The sequence below is a fragment of the Salvelinus alpinus genome, chromosome 10 (assembly GCF_045679555.1).
Source record: "Salvelinus alpinus chromosome 10, SLU_Salpinus.1, whole genome shotgun sequence".
NCBI classification, from domain to species: Eukaryota; Metazoa; Chordata; class Actinopteri; order Salmoniformes; family Salmonidae; genus Salvelinus; species Salvelinus alpinus.
The window spans coordinates 56,292,973-56,314,028 of record NC_092095.1 but is presented as its reverse complement, the minus strand read 5'-3'; the positions used below and the strand labels follow the sequence as shown (position 1 = coordinate 56,314,028).

Genomic DNA, 21,056 nt, shown 5'->3' with positions numbered 1-21,056 from the left:
CTGAATTGCTGTTGAACGGTGTGCACCGTTTTAGGAAAACGTGTCATTCAGTACGAACTGTTGAAATAACTGAATGCACCCCAGAAATGGGTTGCCTGTGGAAACACAGCCAAAGAGTCTCCCCAACATTTGAACTATGCCCACTTATCTTTTATTAAAAATTATAGTTTGCAAGGCAGATTGTATAACACAGGGGGAACAACAATATACAAATAAGAACATGAACATGATTAAAAGCATAAACACACACAAAAAAAAATTCATGTGAACATATCCCCCATCTAGTGACATTTAAAAGCCTAACTAATTATGGTATTGGGTTGCCTGACAACACCCTGAACCTAATTCCACTGCTCTATCGCTACATACATTTGCTTCAGAAAATATTTATACCACTTGACCACATTGTTACAGCCTGAATTTAAAATGTTTTTTTTTATTTCCATCTACACAAAATACACCATAATGACAAAAGTGATAACATGTTTTTAGAAAATGTATTAAATTAAATATCTAATTTACATAATAATTCACGCCCCCGAGTCAATACTTTGTAGAAGCACCTTTGGCGGCGATTACATCTTTGAGTCGTGTTGGGTATGTATGTATCAGCGTGGCACATCTGGATTTGGTGATTTCCTCCCATTCTTCCTTGCAGATTTTCTCAACCTCAAGTTATGGAATTCAAGTCTGGGCCACTCAAGGACTTTCACATTCTTGTTCTGAAGCCATTCCAGCATTGCTTTGGCTATATGCTTGGGGTCATTGTCCTGTTGGAACATAAATCTTTGCCCCAGTCTAAGGTTGTTTGCACACCTTCTCATCAAGGATTTGTCTGTATTTGGCTCCATTCATTGCTCCCCTATCCTTTCAAGTCACCCAATCCCTGCAGCTGAATAGCATCCCCATAGCATGATGCTGCCATTATCAGGCTTCACGGTAGGGATGGTGTTAGATGGGTGATGAGTTGTGCCTGGTTTTCTCCAGACATAGTGCTTTGCATTTGAGGTCAAAGAGTAAAAATTGTCTCATCAGACCACAGCATCGTTTGCCTTATTCTCTCAGTCGATCACGTGCTTTTTTGCAAACTCCAGGGGTGCTGTTATGTGCCTTTTTCTCAGGAGTGGCTTCCGTCTGGCCACTCCCATAAATCCCAGGTTGGTGAAGTGCTGTAGAGACCGTTGTCCTTCTGACAGGTTTTTACATCTCAGTCAAGGAACTCTGTAGTTCTGTCAGAGTGGTCATTTGGTTCTTGGTCACCTCCCTGACCAAGGTCCTTTTTGCCCGGTTGCTCAGTTTTGTCGGACGGCCAGCTCTCGGCAGTCTGGGTAGTTCCACATTTTTTAAATTTCCCAATGAGGGAGACCACTGTGCTCTTGAAAACTTTCAACACTCTAGAAATTGTTTTATACGGTACCCTTTCCCAGATTTATGCGTCATCACAATTCTCTCTCGGAGATCTACAGACAGTTCCTTGGACTTCATGGTATAGTTCATGGTATAGTTTCTGCTCTGACGAGCACTGTCAACTGTGGGACTTTATATAGACAGGTGTGTTTCTTTCTAAATCATGTCCCCAAAAAATTATTGGCCACAGGTGGACTCCAATTAAGTTGCAGCGACACCTCAAGAATGATCGAAGGAAATTGGATGCACATTAACTCAATTTGGAGTGTTATCGCAAAGGGGTGTGAATACTTAAGTACATTTTATATTTAATTTTCTATAAATTTGATAACATTTCAAAAAACATGTTTTCACATTGTCATTATGGGGTAATGTGTGTAGATGGGTGTGTAGATGGGTGAGAAAAAAAATCTATTTAGAATTCAGGTTGTAACAACAGATTGTGGAATAAGTCAAGGGGTATGAACTTTCTGAAGGCGTTGCCATCCTAGAAGTTATTTGTGTGACTTCAAAATGAGAAGCATTGTACAAAACTAATTCATCAGTGATTGGATAGTCTAACAAATCTTAACCACGCAAAGTATCAAAGTTGATAACGTCATCATGCAGGCCGGCGCTGGCCCAACCTATCTATTTCTGGGACCAATCAGAAAGGTCAGAATGTGTTCACATTCTAAGGCAAATCCAGACTCATCGTGGAGAAGAAACGTCAGTTGGCTGGATCGATGTAAATGGTTAGCCAGGCAAGGTATTGGGCTTTGTCTGTAGAGTTCAGTGGTGTATCTGATCTGTAGATGCCCACCCTGCCTTGTCCTAACTCTAGGTCGCTGATCCCTCATAGGTGGCAGCCAGCTGGAGAATTTGTTTGACCTCTGCAGCTTAAGAGCAAATTTCAGCCAAATGTATACACTCGAAGGTTGTAGTTGGGAACCTTTCATTGGCATCTTTTCAAAGTAGCTTGTGGCCCACCTGATAATCAAAATATCAACAATAAAGCTGCAATATATAACTTTTTGGGCGACCTGACCAAATTCACATATAAATGTGTGTTATAGATCTGTCACTCATCAAAAGCAAGTCTAAGAAGCGGTAGATATGTTCTATGTGCACCATTTCTATGCTTCCCGTTCTGTCTTTCACTTTCGGTTTTGTACACCAGCTGAAAGTACAATATTTTTTGTTCTGGAAAATATATTTCACAACGGTATAGATGGTACCATTGTACACTATACTTGCTTGTTTTGTCACAAATTGAAATTAGGCCAACTATTCAAATTTTAGCAACCAGGAAAATGGTGGAGAGATTTCTGCATTGTGCATCTTTAATACAATATAGCTGACTGCAAACCACCAATGGGGAAGGCCCATTATTTAACAATGAACGCTATTGATAATATACTATGCTTTTGTTGAAACAAAATATTAAAACACATTTAAAATAAGACTTTTGAAAAAAATATATATACTTCAATAAAAACAGTAATACTCAGACTTGTGTATCAGCAACAGTCTGTCTGTGTGTATTTTCTACAGTCTGTGGTGGCAATTCCAGGCCACCTGGTTAGAAATCACATTGATTGGGTGGGTTCCTGCAATACCAAACACCACTTCTGCATTATAGATCGAGGAACTCTGAGACACCAGAGTAGTGCCTCTTCTCGTGGCGTTTTCTGTCACCATCTTGGGAGAAGCGTTGCCCACAGACAGAGCATTGGTATGGTTTCTCTCCAGTGTGAACAAGACTGTGTCTCTTCAGTGACTCTTTTCGAAAGAATCGTTTTCCACAGTCTCCGCACTGATGATTTCTCTCTCCAGTATGAACCCTCCTCACGTGTCTCACCATGCCATCTATGCGAGTAAAAGTCTTTCCACATTCCAAACAAGGATAGGTTGCTCTTTCACCAGAGGTATGTGTTAATATATGTGTTTTGTACGATTTTGTATATGCAAAACACTTCCCACATTCAGTGCAGTGATATGGTTTCTCTCCAGTGTGTACTCGCATGTGTATTTTAAAGTTGTGAATCTCCTTTCCACATATTGTGCAGAGAAATTTCTCTCTTTTTCTCAAATGTGTTCTCCTGTGTCTTTCAAAAAGTCCCTTGTACAAGAACTGCTTGTCACAGTCAGGACAGTGGAGGATCTCTCTGTGTACTAAAAAGTGTGCTTTCCAGTTAACCAGGTCTGAAAACCTTTCATCACACTTTGAACAGCGGTAACTTTTCTTGTGTGTTAACTGATGTTTTTCAAGCTGTTCCAATCGGACAAAGCTTTTCACACAGTCAGAGCAGCGGAAATTTCGTTCCTCCTTCATATGTGTTTTTTGGTGTGACTTAACATGATCTAATCGGGCAAAACTTTTGTCACAGTCAGGGCAGTCGTAAGGCTTCTCTCCTGTATGTGTTCGCTGATGTCTTATAAGACGATTCTCTAGTCTGAAGCTCTTACCGCAGTCGGAGCAGATGTATGGCTTCTCTACAGTACTGAAACTCTCTGTCCAGTTATCAGAAGTATCTTCAGGATCCTCTTCATTCTCCTGCGTTGTTTGGGGTAGTCGCAGTTTTTCTGAGTGTTGATTCTTTCGAACTGAACTTTTGTAAGGGGAGTCTTTGCCTGGCTGTGACTGGCCCATTTTCCCCCCTGGTGCACTAGCTCGCATTTTACTGTTCTGCCGGCCTCTGCTGGCTGTTCTCTGTTGTGTGCGCACACAATCTACATTCATTTCAGTTTGATGGTTCAGTGTGATATTATGTTCCTCTTTTATATGTATTTTTTGGTGTAATTTAAGATTATCTAATCGAGCAAAACTTCTCTCACAATCAGGGCAGTGGTGAGGCTTCACTCCTGTATGTATTTCTTGGTGTAATTTAAGTTTGTCTAATCTAGCGAAAGTTCTGTCACAAACAGGGCAGTGGTGAGGCTTCTCTCCTGTATGTGTTCGCTGGTGTCTTATAAGATCCCTCACTTTTCTAAAGCTCTTACCGCAGTCAAAGCAGTAGTGAGGCTTCTCTCCTCCAGGACCGAAACCCTCGATCCAATCATCAGAGTCATCAGTATCTAGGGGCTCCTCTTCCTTCTCCTGCATTTTTTTGCTATGTGTTGGTGTTCTCTTTCCTGGAGCTCTAGCTCGTATTTTACTCTGCTGCCTTTTACTCTCTCTGACTTTGCTGAATGTTCTCTGCTGTGTGCGCACACGATCTACATTGGATGCACTGCTGGTAGCTTTGAAGGTATTGTCCAGCTGGTGTTTTTCAAGCTTCTCCAATAAGACAAAGCTTTTCACACAGTCAGAGGAATGAAAAATATTTTTGTCTTTTGCATGTATTTTTTGGTGTGACTTAAGCTTATCTAATCGAGCAAATTTTCTGTTGCAATCAGGGCAGTTGTGAGGCTTCACTCCTATATGTATTTCTTGGTGGATCTTTAGCTTATCTAATCGAGCAAAACTTCTGTCGCAATCAGGGCAGTGGTGAGGCTTCTCTCCAGTATGTGTTCGCTGGTGTAATTTAAGCTTATCTAATCGAGCAAAACTTCTGTCGCAATCAGGGCAGTGGTGAGGTTTCTCTCCAGTATGCGTTCGCTGGTGTCTTATAAGATCCCTCACTTTTTGAAAGCTCCTACCGCAGTAGGCGCAGTAGTGAGGCTTCTCTCCTCCAGTACTGAAGCCATCAGTGTCATCAGTATCCAGGGGATCTTCTGCATTCTTCTGCGTTGTTTGGGGTTGTTGTGGTCTTTCTGAGTTTTGATTCTTCTCTGATTGGCACTGGACATTGGCTGGGCATTGATGTTTTCTACATGAAAGCACGCGGTCTTCATTTTCTGTGCTGCTGGCAGCTTTGAAGGTATTCTCCTGCAGGTCCTGTTGCTTTTCCACAATTTCAGTTTGACGAATGCGTGTGACAGCTTTATCCAGTGTGAGTTCTGGGTCCATTTGTAATTGCTTGGACAGTCTCCTGTCAAGTAAGCCTGCAACTAGTCTGTCTCTTATCATCTCACTGAGCAGACCTCCATAACCACAATGTTGTGACAAACAATGAAGTGCAGTGATAAAATCATCAGCTGTCTCTCCTGCTTCTTGTTGTCTTTGGTTGAATTTAGTTCGTTCTAATATTACATTCCTCCTAACTGCCAAATGTCCATCTTGCTGCTCCTTATTAGAACTGTGGAAGTGTTCCTGCTCAATCAGGTTGTCATCTTGCAGGTCTTCTGAGGTGTCCATCTCCTCTTCCTGGAAAAACATTTTAAAATGGCATAATTACCAGTAGGCCTAGTATCATCTGTGTTCTCTAAAACATAATTTTGTAATAGATATAGTCTACTTTTCAATACGTTAAAGTCCAAATTAGAATAGATAGCATTCAATAAATAGCTAAACAAATAACTTAGGTCTATACATTTTTACAGTAGTAGCTAGTTCTAATCATTTGAAATACCTAGCAGTATCAACATTATAATGTATTGTTTTTCATTAGGTCTAGAGATCACCATAGCATAGGCTACCCAGTAGGCATATGACATGATAAATACGTCTTTTTCCTGGTTGAAATTTGGTCAGGACGTATTTTTCATGACATCTTTTCGACATCATGAAAAATGATTCTTATTTGGGTTGAAATCTGGCTTTGGGTTGAAATCTGATTGATCTACTGACCAGTTATCTAAAGCATGAAACACACTGAGAATCTCACTGCCGATAGATATTTATCACTGAGGGAGGCCTTCTCTTGCAAGAACAAAAGCGGCACCTGCTGCGTGCCAACCCGGTAGCGACAAACCTATCGTTTCTACTTGTAGAATCGCAATACTTGTCAGTGGCCAACTTTAACCCAATCGGAGAGCATGAATCCCCACTTGGGGGACCAACAGGAGTGACAACAAAAAGGGAAGAAAAATAGGAAATTGTCTCCGTATATCCACGGATGAGCCAATCACACTTCAAATGCAATGTATGCTATGGGATGGTAGCTAGCTAAGTGCACAGACAACATTGAATATTTACTGCTTATTACATTACACATCAACTCTCCTATTCGTGGTCAGTATCTATCAAGCCCAGAGCAGACTTGTTTAGAAAGAACAGTGTGTTAGAAAGAATAGAGTTGTCATCGTCTGACTCTCTGATGCAGCGGTCCAGTAGGTGCTGAGTAGAATGAGCTGCTTATCAGCTAACTAGCCAACTTTACATACTATAGAAAACCAAAGCTTCGTTGACGCGAAAGTTCACGTAGCAGCCGTTAATTAAACAAACAGTGAAAGCACGGTCATCGTGGGAAAGATGCATCGTTAAAAACATTTGTAAACAACTGGTTGTAGTTCAGAGCCAACCTGGATACTAAGGAGATCCTGAAGGAAATCGACGAGTATCAACAGCTTTATGCTATGGAGGAACAACATACTCCATCGTAGAAAGATCCGGCTACCTCACAAAATAACTAACCCGAAAAAATTCATCTACAGACACGGACGATTTACTTACCGTTGAAGTAGAGGTTAGTGCTCTTGCTGGAATCCATGCACTTTAAAAGTTGTGTGAGGAGGTAGCAGGGCTGAGGGGGAGTTTGGAGTTTAGCCAGAGTGATATTAATGAGAGAACAAGGCACTCACAGCCAAGGTAAAAACTCTTGATTCCAACATGGATTATCTACTCAGGGAAAACAGGGTGATGAGGGAGTCGCTACTAGACATACAAAGCCGTAGCATGCGTGAAAATCTAATATTTTCTGGGATTCCTGATGACGCAACCAATAATCCAGCGGGCGCAATAAAGGGAATTCATGCAATCCGCCTTGAAACTTCCTCTAGAGACTAAACAAGGTGGCTTTCCACCAAGTACACAGACTTGGAGATCAGAGCGACAAGACCAAGGGTCCCAGACCAAATTCAGTCTCAATGACCAATTTCCACGGAAGATAAATGAACGTCGCAAGAGGCTGTATCCTGTACAGAGGCAACAGAGGGAGAGGGGTAAGCGTGCCTTTCTCATTGTGGACAAACTCTCTATAGATGGACAGCTATTCCGAGACAGCTCCATAACACCATGGCTGTACTAAATTCTACGGGGACATTAGGTTATGAAAAAAAAAGTATGGGAACTGGAAAAATATCTGAAAACTATGAAGTTGATATGAACACACGCACTCAATTACATGCTCGCTTACACACACACTTGATCTCTCTCTCTCGTCAATAACTTTTCTATAATTTAATGTTTGTCTATGTCTGTCTACATTTTTATCTACGTTTACAACAAGAAAGGGGAAGATATCAGAACAGGTACATTGGGGAATAATATATTGTACGGGATACATTTGTAGTGAAGCCGTCTATATAGTAATGCAAGGTGTCGGTCATGATCATGTGAAACGTCATTTGCTATGGAAATGCTGGGATGTGTTTTTCTATGAAAATGATGTTAAAGATAATTATGATGCAACTATGTTGGTGATACAATATGGATTACAATTATCATCCTGAATATTAAGGCTATTCTCACTTCATGTTACCAGTGGTGTAAAGTACTTAAGTAGTACTTAAAAGTATTTTGGGGGGTATCTGTACTTTACCATTTATGTTTGACAACTTTTACTCCACTACATTCCTAAAGAAAATAATGTACTTTTTACTCCTTACATTTTCCCTGACACACAAAAGTACACGTTACATTTAGAATGCTCAGGCAGAACAGAATTATGTCACCTATCAATATAATGCTTTGTCATCCCTACTGCCTCTGATCTGGCAGACTCACAAAACACAACTACTGTGTTTGTAAATTATGTCTGAGTGTTGGAGTGTGCCCATTTCTGTCCGTAATTAAAATATAATACGAAAATAGTGCTGTCGGATTTGGCTAATAAGGAATTTGATGAATAGCATTTACTTTACTAAATTGTCATACTTGAGTAATTCTACCACTGTACTTAAGTACATTTAAAACCAGATACTTTTACTCAAGTAGTATTTTACTGGGTAACTTTCACTTTTACTCGAGTCATTTTCTGTTAAGGCATCTTTACTTTTACTCAAGTATGACATTGTGTAACATGCAGTGGTGGAAAAAGTACTCAGACACTCAACCATGCAAATTGGCTGGGTTATTATTTATTTGGACATCACACAGTCTTATTCAGACATCATACACTCACACTACATCACATCCAATATCATTCACATCAACCTACTCCGATTGACTAGACACACAATATCTTGACTCAATGTTCTAACATCTGTGGCATTAGCTCACCGGCAAGGGAATAAAATAAATATTGCTAGAACCTGTTTCTTGAATTCTAAATATCAGACATTTGAAATCTCCGTCATAATACCTCTTATGGCAGTACAAGCACTAATTATGGTCAATTTAGACTGAGAATAGTATCTAGTTATGGTAAGGGGTGAAATAAGTATAGCCAGTTATAACTAACAGTTTAGCAGATTATTAAAAAAGACGATCAGTCTACGTGGCTAAAAGAAAAGGAATATAACATACTGTTTACAGGTAACTCACTCTACAAGCTAAATATTTTAAGCAGATGTTCTCTTTTCCGTCTCATCCTCATCCACTTAATGACGATTACGGTAAGGAATACCTACCAAATAATACTTTTTTTTTTACATTTACAAAATGTACAGAAAGATCAGTGCTAAGGCCAAATTGCCGAAGAAGAACTTTGAGGCTTTTAAATCCTTTCAGTCTGGAAAAAACCCAGGGCTTGATGTCATACCGGTAGAGGTATATCAAGCCTTTTTTGATATACTCAAAGCGCCATTGTCAGCTTGTTTTAACTACTCCTATAGAAGTTATAATCTGTCAGGTACTCAGCAGGAAGGTCTGATTTCACTATTACTAAAACAAGACCCAGATGGCAAATATAAAAGATCCAGTCTATCTAAAAAACTGGAGGCCTCTTACACTTCAATGTTGTGATGCAAAAATACTATCGAAATGCATAGCACTCAGAATTGTTCATCCTGATCAGACAGGTTTTTTACATGGACGATACATTGGAGATAATATACGACAACTAGAAATAAATAGAACATCATGAAACATCTAAGAAGCCAGGCCTGGTATTTATAGCGGCTTTTGAAAGGCCTTTGATAAACTCAGACTGGATTTTACTTATACATTTAAAAAAAAATCGGTTATTCTCTTATAAAAATGGATAAAAGTAATGTATTGCAACCCCAGGTGTAAAACAGTAAATTGCGGCTACTTCTCCGAGTTTTGAATTGTCAGGAGGAGTTAAACAAGGGTGTCCGCTGTCACCATATTTATTCATTATGGTCATCGAAATGCTAGCTATTAAAATCAGATCCAATAACAGAGGATTAGAAATCCAAGGCTTAAAAACAAAAGGTGTTCACGTATGCCGACAACTCAAGTTTTAGATGAAGTCCGCAAGCTAGATCCCTGCAATGTCTCATTGAAGATGTAGATAACTTTTCTGGACTCTCTGGACTAAAACCTAATTATGATGTGTACAACATTACGTATTGGATCTTTAAAAAATACAACTTTTACATTACCCTGCAGTTTACCTATAAAATGGTCTGACGGTGAAGTAGACATACTTGGTATTCATATCACAAAATATATAAATGTGCTCTCCACAATGAATTTCAATAGACAAATTGTAAAAATAGACTAGATCCTGCAACCATGGAGAGGTAAATACCTGTCTATTTATGGACAAATTGCCCTGATTTACTCCTTAGTCATATCTCAGTTTACTCACTTATGGCACTGCCTATTCCTGATGATTTGTTTTTCAAATCATATGAGCAAAAAATATTTAGCTTTATCTGGGATGCTAAACCAGACAAAGCATGCCTATCTATATAATGAATATGAATTGGGTGGGTTGAGATTATTAAATATAAAAGACCTAAACCTCTCTAAAAGCTTCACTTATTATAAAGTTTTACCTGAACCCTATGGTTCTCAAGTAGATTACTAAGAAAAGCTCATCCATTGTTTAAAAATAGCCTGAAAAGATAGAACAAATATTATAGCTGAACTCAAATGTGCTGGTTGATAAAATACCTGTATTTATGGGAAAGATGTTTGAAAAGGATATTTTGTTCTTAAATTATATTGTACATTGGAATGGTAGAATTGTGTCTTTCATGGAGTTATCAGAATAGTACGGGAACGTCTGCTCAATCCAAGAGTACAACCAATTGATTACAGCACTACCCCAAAAATGGAGGAGGCCGATGGCTGAGGGAAGAGGTAGGGAACTGGTTTGTCTGCCCAATATAAAAGGACCAAAACTGGCGGAGGAATAAAAATAGCATAAATAGGAAAGTATACCCATTTCATTTGAGGACCAGGATGTTGACGGCTGTGCCATACAGATGACAAAATAGTTTGGAAGAGATGTTTGAGGTACCGATTCCATGGTACAGGGTGTATGAGTTGATATATAAAACCATGCAAGATTCAAGACTTCGTGCTTTCCAGCTAAAATTATTATATAGTATTCTTGCCACCAACAAAATTTTGAATATTTGGGGCATACAATCATTGAAGCTCTGCCCTTCGGGAGCCTGTTTCTCGTCTCAGGTTCAGGAATGGCTAAAATGCATAACATTGTTCTAAAATTGACCATAGAAATAGTACTGTTGGGAGATTTGGAGAGACCGGGTCAGTCAATTACTAATACTCTTAGTAAAAGTATTTATTTTCAACTCGCAATCTGTGGATCCGATTAGATATAAATTGTATGTTAAACATCAAATCGAATATTATTTGCCATATACACATGGTTATCAGATGTTAATGCGAGTGTAGCGAAATGCTTGTGCTTCTAGTTCCGACAGTGCAGTAATATCTAACAAGTAATCTAACAATTCCCCAACAACTACCTAATACACAAATCTAAAAGGGGTGAATGAGAGTATGTACATGTAAGTATATGGATGAGCAATGGTCGAGTGGCATAGGCATGTACAATAGACGGTACAAAATATATACATGTGATATGAGTAATGTAAGATATGTAAACATTAAAGTGGCATTATTTAGAGTGCATTGTATAAAGTGACTAGTGATCCATTTACTAAAGTGGCCAATGATTGGGTCTCAATGTAGGCAGCAGCCCCTGAGTTAGAGATTGCTGTTTAGCAGTCTGATGACCTTGAGATAGAAGCTGTTTTTCAGTCCCTCGGTCCTAGCTTTGATACACCTGTACTGACCTCGCCTTCTGGATGGTAGTGGTGTGAACAGGCAGCGGTTCGGGTGGTTGATGTTGTTGATCTTTTTGTCCTTCCTGTGACATCGGGTGCTGTAGGTGTCATGGAGGGCAGGTAGTTTGGCCCCGGTGATGCGTTGTGCAGACCACCCCACCCTCTGGAGAGCTTTGCGGTTGAGGGCAGTGCAGTTGCCATACCAGGCTGTGATACAGCCCGATAGGATGCTCTCGATTGTGCATCTGTAAAAGTTTGTCAGGGTTTTGGGTGACAAGCCAAATTTATTCAGGCTCCTGAGGTTGAGGCCTTTTTCACCACACTGTCTGTGTGAGTGGACCATTTCAGTTTGTTTGTGATGTGTGTATGCCGAGGGAAAAAAAAAAAAAAAACTTTCCACCTTCTCCACTTCTGTCCCTTCGATGTGGATAGGGGGGGTGCTCCCTCTGCGGTTTCCTGAAGTCCACGATCATCTCATTTTGTTGACGTTGAGTGAGAGGTTTTTTTCCTGACACCACGCTCCGAGTGCCCTCACCTCCTCCCTGTAGGCTGTCTCGTCATTGTTGGTAATCAAGCCCACTACTGTTGTGTCATCTGCAAACTTGACGATTGAGTTGGAGGCGTGCATGGCCACGCAGTCGTGGGTGAACAAGGAGTATAGGAGGGGGCTGAGCACGCACCCTTGTGGGGCCCTAGTGTTGAGGGTCAGCGAAGTGGAGATGTTTTCCAGTGCTTGGCCACCCACTCAGTTACCGGTGACCTTTACAGCCACATCCCACCGAAAGGAGAGAACAGAACCACCCCTCCTTAAATCCATAGTCATTGACAGTAAGTTTCAAATGTTTTTTTTCTCTTTGATACTCTGATTTTCAATGTGTAATGATTCCTACTAACCAGCTTGGTAAGAGCTAGGCTTGTACTAGCCAGAGTTGTGGACTCTAGTGACATGACTTGGACTCGAGTCTGACTTGAGTCACAAATTTCATGACTTGAGACTCAACTTGATATAAAATAACTGGACTTGGAGGCTCAAGACCAGGGACTTTGACTTGAGACTGATGACTTGAAATTATCTGGCCATGTTTTGTAACATTTTGTCACTAATTTTGGGGCAGAGTCTCCATGGATTCCCCTAGCAACAAAAAGTGCAACAGATTGGCTATTGAAACACACACTTGGCCCTCTGATTGGACAAGCAAACTTAGCACAGGTCAGGTGAGCTAGCGAACATATTGCTGATTTGCTGTACAGCTATTGGATCGTGGACAGTCAAACGTCAATTTGTAGGGAGAGAGGATTGCCATAAATAAATATGCAGCTCCATAAATGGTTTGGTGATCAAGAATATGAACTGTTTACTTTGCAAGCTCACCAGCAATGGGGCATCAAGCAACAGTTAGGCCTACTAGCATGGTAGGTGAAAATTGCTTGAAATTGATTATTTACTTATGAAGCTTTCATTTTGAATTTTTTGTTAAAGCTGCTATATGTCACTTTTTGGTCAACCCAACCAAATTCACAGAAATGAGAGTTATAGATCTGTAATTCTCATTCAAACAGGTCTAAAGAAGAGGTAGATATGTTCTGTGCGCGCCATTTCCATGCTTCCCATTATTAGGTTTTGCTTTTGGCAGAGCCCCACCTGTTTTGGCAGAGCCCCACACACACACAAAGTTTGGACACACCTACTCATTCAAGGGTTTTTCTTTATTTTTTACTATTTTCTACATTGTGCGCCGCCCTATGGGACTCCCGGTCACAGCCGGTTGTGACACCGCCTGGGATCCAACCCCAGGCTGTAGTGATACCACAACTCTGCGATGCAGTACCTTAGACCGCAGCATCAATCGGGAGGTGCACCTTTGCTCTTTAATAGGAATATATTTATTACAATTTAATTAAATGCATAAACCCTTATAGGTATTTAGGGAACATGATACATTGCATCAGAAAGACAACCAAGTTTTTACTATCTTACATATATTTTTAAGTGAGAAACTGTAAGGTTTCTCATGTGTCACATGCACTTATTTAAGTATTTTTAAAGACTATCATTTGCAGTGTACAAGATACCAAATGTTGGGCTATCACACAACATAATACTTAAACTGGAACAACCCTCAGTAACAGTTGCACAAAAATAACTGTGTGCAAACCCTGTCCCCAAATATTATAATGAGCCCCCGCCTCTAGCTGGGCTTGGTGTGGGCTAAGACGTCAGCATGCTTCAGTTCGGCTAGCCGAACCAGTGTGCTTGCATACTCCCTTAAAAAGACATTCGCTTGAAAAACAAGAAAAAAAGCAACAATAGTACTGTTTGTCCATTTTGAGACGCCCAAAAATAGTCCAAATTAAAAAAGTGAAGATAAACTCAAATCTGTCATTAATTTTGACGTTTTTCCAAAGAGATCTTAGTCGCACAATTTTACATCTAAGATGTTTGGTGCAGTATTTTTCAATTAAAAAATGAGCATGAAAACGAGTCATCTCTCGTTGAATGACAAAGACTTTATTGAAGAATCCCTACTGTTGACCAATCGCAGACGAAAGGGCATAGACGTCGGCTCAGAACTTCAGCTTGCCTCTAGAAAAACACTTGTGTGCCCAAACAGCCGAAAAAACTCACCGAAGTCCAAAACATCACAAAATAATATATGCACAAACTCTACTGAGCTGTATCGCCTGGGAAGCATGCGGACGCCTTTAGCCCATGCTGGACTTGGTGTGGGCCGGGCCGCGGCGGGCTTGGTGCGGGCTGGCCTGCGTTCTGCTTGGTGCGGGATAACCGGAGTTGGGCTTGTTGTGGGCTAGCCTGTGTCGGGTGGGCTTGGTGTGGGCTAGCCCGTGGCCACCTTGCCCACCGAATGGGGTCATGTTTGCTGGGAAGTGCATATACAGTGCATTCAGAAAGTATTCAGACCCCTTGACTTTTTCCACATTCTGTTACATTACAGCCTTATTCATTCAATCTACACACAATAGCCCATAATGACAAAGCAAAAAACAGATTTTTAGAAATGTTTGCAAATTTATAAAAAACAGTATTCAAACCCTTTGCTATGAGACTTGAAATTGAGCTCAGGTGCATCCTGTTCCATTGATCATCCTTGAGGTGTTTCTACAACTTGATTGGAGTCCACCTGTGGTAAATTCAATTGATTGGACATGATTTGGAAAGGCACACACCGGTCTATATAAGGTCCCACAGTTGACAGTGCATGTCAGAACAAAAACCAAGCCATGAGGTTGAAGGAATTGTACGTTGAGCTCCGAGACAGGATTTTGTTGAGGCACAGATCTGGAGAAGGGTACCAAAAAAATTATGCAGGATTGAAGGTCCCCAAGAACACAGTGGTTTGGAATCACCAAGACTCTTCCAAGAGCTGGCTGGGCAATCGTGGGGGAGAAGGGCCTTGGTCAGGGAGGTGACCAAGAACCCAATGGTCACCCTGACAGAGCTCCAGAGTTCCTCTGTGGAGATGAGAGAACCTTCCAGAAGTACAACCAACTCCGCAGCACTCCACCAATCAGGCCTTTATGGTGAGTGGCCAGTCAGCAGCCACTCCTCAGTAAAGGCACATGAACTCTAAAGGACTCTCAGACCATGAAAAACAAGATTCTGGTCTGATGAAACCAAGATTGAACTCTTTGGCCTGAATGCCAAGCGTCACATCTGGAGGAAACCTGGCACCATTCCTACGGTGAAGCATGGTGGTGGCAGCATCATGCTGTGGGGATGTTTTTCAGCGGCAGGGACTAGGAGACTGGTCAGGATCGAGGGAAAGATGAATGGAGCAAAGTACAGAGATCCTTGATGATAACCTGCTCCAGAGCGCTCAGGACCTTAGACTGGGGCGAAGGTTCACCTTCCAACAGGACAACGACCCTAAGCACACAGCCAAGACAACACAGGGGTGGCTTCGGGAACAAGTCTCTGAATGTCCTTGAATGGCCCAGCCCGATCGAACATCTCTGGAAAGACCTGAAAAAAGCTGTGCAGCGACGCTCCCCATCCAACCAGACAGAGCGTGAGAGGATCTGCAAAGAAGAATGGGAGAAACGAACCAAATTCAAGTGGGCCAAGCTTGTAGAGTCATACCCAAGACGACTCAAGGCTGTAATCGCTCCCAAAGGAGCTACAACAAAGTACTGAGTAAAGGGTCTGAATACTTATGTAAAAACTAAAAACCTGTTTTTGCTTTGTCATTATGAGGTAGTGTGTAGTTTGATGAGTGGGGAAAAAATTATTTAATCCATTTTAGAATAAGGCTGTAACGTAAGAAAATGTGGAAAAAGACATGCGGTCTGAATACTTTCCGAATGCACTGTATGTACCTCTGAGCTTCTGTTAGAAAGATTCTATTTGGTTTCTCAAGGAAAGGCTGAGCAGTCTTGCCCTCTACCAGTGTCCGTTCACATAGCCTCTGTATCAAGCTTAACCTGTCCTATTTCTTTTGGGCTATTGCCCGTGGCGTGTATGTTTGATAAATCTACTTGTATATTTTGTATAATATGGTGCTTTCACCTGTAAATAAATGTACACTGAGCCCATCAACCTGCCATGCTGATTTCATGCCCCTTAAGACTGGTACATGGTCCATATTATTATTTTCTTTACAATTACATAATCAAAATGTGTTGTAGACAAAATAATAAAAAGGGCTGTCAGATAGCCTCAATAAATAGACAAGGATTTGTCGTTGAACAAGTCATTGCATACAGTTGAAGTTGGAAGTTTACATACACGTAGGTTGGAGTCATTGAAACTCGTTTTTCAACCACTCCACAAATTTCTTGTTAACAAACTATAGTTTTGGAAAGTTGGTTAGGACATCTACTTTGTGCTTGACAAGTAATTTTTCCAACAATTGTTTACACAACGATCATTTCACTTATAATTCACTGTATCACAATTCCAGTGGGTCAGAAGTTTACATACACTAAGTTGACTGTGCTTTTAAACAGCTTGGAATATTTCAGAAAATGATTTCATGGCTTTAGAAGCTTCTGATAGGCTAATTGACATAATTTGAGTCAATTGGAGGTGGACCTATGGATGTATCTCAAGGCCTCCCTTCAAACTCAGTGCCTCTTTGCTTGACATCATGGGAAAATCAAAAGAAATCAGCCAAGACCTCAGAAAAAATTGTAGACCTCCACAAGTCTGGTTCATCCTTGGGAGCAATTTCCAAACGCCTGAAGGTACCACGTTCATCTGTACAAACAATAGTACGCAAGTATAAACACCATGGGACCACGCAGTCGTCATACCGCTCAGGAAGGAGACGCATTCTGTCTCCTAGAGACGAACGTACTTTGGTGCGAAATGTGCAAATCAATCCCAGAACAACAGCAAAGGACATTGTGAAGATGCTGGAGGAAACAGGTACAAAAGTATCTATATCCACAATAAAACGAGTCCTATATCGACATAACCTGAAAGGTCGCTCAGCAAGGAAGAAGCCACTGCTCCAAAACCGCCATAAAAAAAGCCAGACTACGGTTTGCAACTGCACATGGGGACAAAGATCCTACTTTTTGGAGAAATGTCCTCTAGTCTGATGAAAAAAAAATAGAACTGTGTGGCTATAATGACCATTGCTATGTTTGGAGGAAAAAGGGGGAGGCTTGCAAGCCGAAGAACATCATCCCAACCGTGAAGCACGAGGGTGGCAGCATCATGTTGTGGAGGTGCTTTCCTGCAGGAGGGACTGGTGCACTTCACAAAATAGATGGCATCATGTAGCAGGACAATTATGTGGATATATTGAAGCAACATCTCAAGACATCAGTCAGGAAGTTAAAGCTTGGTCGCAAATGGGTCTTCCAAATGGACAATGACCCCAAGCATACTTCCAAAGTTGTGGCAAAAGGGCTTAAGGACAACAAAGTCAAGGTATTGGAGTGGCCATCACAAAGCTCTGACCTCAATCCTATAGAAAATGTGTGGGCAGAACTGAAAAAGCTTGTGCGAGCAAGGAGGCCTACAAACCTGACTCAGTTACACCAGCTCTGTCAGGAGGAATGGGCCAAAATTCACCCAACTTATTGTGGGAAGCTTGTGGAAGGCTACCCGAAACGTTTGACCCAAGTTAAACAACTTAAAGGAAATGCTACCAAATACTAATTAAGTGTATATAAACTTCTGACCCACTGGGAATGTGATCAAAAAAATAAAAGCTGAAATAAATAATTTTCTCTACTATTATTCTGACATTTCACATTCTTAAAATAAAGTGGTGATCCTAACTGACCTAAGACAGGGAACGTTTTCTATGGTTAAATTTCAGGAATTGTGAAAAACTGAGTTTAAATGTATTTGGCTAAGGTGTATGTAAACTTCCGACTTTTATTTTTCTACTTGACTTGAAAAAACCTGTTCAACTTGGGACTTGGACCTTGTCACTTGCTTGTGACTTGAAAAATTGTGACTTGGTCCCACCTCTTGTACTAGCTATGTTGATGATCATTAACGTGTTCTCTCTGCATCAGGTCTCACATCTCCATTAAGTCTGTTGGTAAATTTTAATATTGGTGATCAATATCAGAAAGTTTTGTAATCTAGGTCTGAAAATGTAGAGCCATCAATTAGAAAGCCTCATATCCACCCTCAGTAACAAACTGGAGAACGGAACTATCTAGCTACATCCCATTAGACTAGGCTATATATAACATCAAAACATAAACCAGACATATGGCAGAATTTGGAAACCGTATGTTGACCATCTTACAAAATGTGCTGCATAGTGGGTGTTTTGTTTTTGTGTTGTTTCTGAATATCAGTTTGTTTTGGATTCATTGTTTTCATTAGTGTTTTGTTTGTGTGGATCCCTCAGTGAGAATGAATGTCTGCGGATGTGTTTGTATTGACACTGTGTGAGATTAAACTTCACGGAGTTCTGCAGAAAGTAAAAAAATAAAATTTTAAAAAACTATATTTTATCATCTCTTTACACATACTTAAAGTTTTGCATTTACCCTTCTTTTTTTTTTTTTTAAGACTGCCAAGCTGTCCTCAATTGGGGGAACCTCTGTCCGGGACAAGGTCCTCAGGATTATGGAGCGGTGTTTATAAAAAGTTGTTTGAATATTATAACATGTATGAGGAGGATTAAGCTAAACTTGACCATTTAGAGATGAGTTAAACATTTTCATTATCCAACTACTGTCTAATTTTGATATCCTCTCTTAAAATGTTTCAGACTGATGACCAATGAATGAACGTCCCACTTCAATATGAATGGACAGAGGAGAAAACAAGCCTTTGCTACCACTTGTGTGTGTTCCATTGTAGTTGGTAAGACAATGTTAGCAGTTGAGACATTGACATAGACAACAAGACAGGTTTAGCAGATTCTGCCTGTTAAAGATATTTTACTGTGTGTTACTGTTCTGTTGTGTCCTGCATGCCCACATTATGCCAATCGTTCATTTATTTTCATCTAGTTTTATGCTTACAGTAAGTGTCATGAAAAGCCAGAAAACTAACAAGGTTGATGTGTTGCAGGCCCTCTGGAAAGTCCTCAAATATGCCCCTGATCTCCGTGGTGGAGTATGACGCAAAGTTGCTCTTTTTTCTCTCAGTAAGCTATAAACAGCCACAAACGTCTTTAACTAGTACCATGGAAATAGTTTTAGCCAGCTGAGTTGACAAAGTTTATTCAGAAAGGTCTTTTTCTAGTTATTTTTAAATCTCACATTGATAAAAGTTGTAATGCGCTGATTCCCTTCACTGCAGATCTGACCCATCACATGACTCTTCAAGAGGACCATTACGCTCCAGATCACCTTCTGTGCTCAGAGGTCCTTGATGACGATCTACCCCATCACACCACTCCTGTTAATCATTAATCAACTAAAACAATGGGCCTTTATATACTGTGTCCCAGTCGTTCTACGCATGTCTGTGGGTGAATTATGATACAACTACTGTATGCAGATTTGCAAAAAATAGATTTGTTTTTGCCATTTCTTGATCTATTTTAAAATGCAAGAATATGTTGCAGAATTAAACTAATTGGTGCCTATGGAAACAAATAGAAATGTAATGAACAAAAAATATTAAATATCCAACTTTATCCTCAGAAATACTTTTTACAGTAGGTAATAAACTGTAGTCAAGTGGTCATTACCAGGTTATGATGGTTTTAACTATGACCAGTACATAACATAGCACATATAGTGATCAGAATTATGACCAACGGGTCCTATGGTGGTCAGTAAAATACGTCATACTATGGTCAGTAAAAAGACACAACAAAAAAACATTCAATTTGCGACCAGAATAAGACGTCATAGTCTTTTCATCCAGGTTTGACCCAAGGCTAGAAAAGGTTCATTGACAGTAGAAGTAGTATTTTTTACCTGTGGATAGTCTGACTTCGTCTCCTTGTGTTTTATGAAGCCAGACAGCCAGGACAGTGTGGTGAGTATTTGTGTTTGTATTCCTGATGCTGTATCCCCACTCTTCCCCTTAATTTTCCTCCTCAGTCGGACATATCTGTCTCTCAATTTCTTCCATTTCGTCCTGCAAATCTGTTCTTCTACTCTCAGAGTTTGGGCTATCTCCTTCCAGCTGTTGCTGGTTATTGTGAAGTCTTTATAGTCTTTCAATGAGGTGTTGTACAAATTGGTGTACCTTCTGACCTCTTCAATTAGCTTTTCCTCGAAAATTGCGTCGTCCTGAATCTTGCTTGTCTTAGAGTCATCAGTATAATGGGGCTCATCTTCATCTTGGTTCTCATGCATTGTTTGGTTCAGTCCTTCCTTCTCAAGTTCCGCCATTTTCTCTGATGTGTTTTGTATCTGAACAGAAAGGGTGCGGGTAAAACCAGAGGATGCAAACCAACAAAGTCTGCTATGTTATTCTATGAAAAGCCGTTTTGTTTGCTTCTGCAGGTAGCAATTGAAGCTGTTGGTTTGATTTGATTCAAAGAATTTAAAAAAACATCTCACACGATCCAAGGCTTGTTGTTCCTACTGCACACCTATCCCACTGTCTACGGTCTGCTATTCCTCTCTCCACACCAGACGCAGTGTGACCAGGTTTAGAAAGGAACAAGACAAACACAGCAACCTAAAAATAAACGATTGATAACGACTCTAGCTATTTTCTGCAATCATTGGCACTTGAGAGTTGGCATTTTACATGATCCGATATGCAAATCACATGCACGGCGAAATGTCGTAAAATGGATGCAGACGTTTCACTTTACTTCTCAATGCCGAGTATGGAAAGTCAAAGGGGCCAATAAGTGGGGTCATCACTAGTTACCACAGCCACAAAGTCAAAATGATGTCTAAACCCCGCCTACTTAAAACATTTATATTTTTAAAATCTAATTTTAAACCTAACCTTAACTACATGTATAACTTTTTGCCTAACCCTAACCTTAAATTAGGACCAAAAAGTACATTTTTGTTTTATGAATTTTTACTCTAGACAATTTTGACTTTGT

General features: G+C 40.3%; 1 protein-coding gene across 1 annotated transcript; it reads right to left on the bottom strand.

The window, feature by feature from the left end:
* Nucleotides 1-124: 124 nt before the first annotated feature.
* On the bottom strand, nt 125-20,802 carry LOC139532318 (zinc finger protein 271-like). The gene is made up of 2 exons (XM_071329778.1): nt 19,963-20,802; nt 125-5,635 (listed from the first exon to the last, which is right to left on the bottom strand). The coding sequence occupies exons 1-2, from the start codon at nt 20,380-20,382 to the stop codon at nt 3,023-3,025; spliced, it is 3,033 nt and encodes a 1,010-aa protein (XP_071185879.1). The 5' UTR covers nt 20,383-20,802; the 3' UTR covers nt 125-3,022.
* Nucleotides 20,803-21,056: the final 254 nt, after the last annotated feature.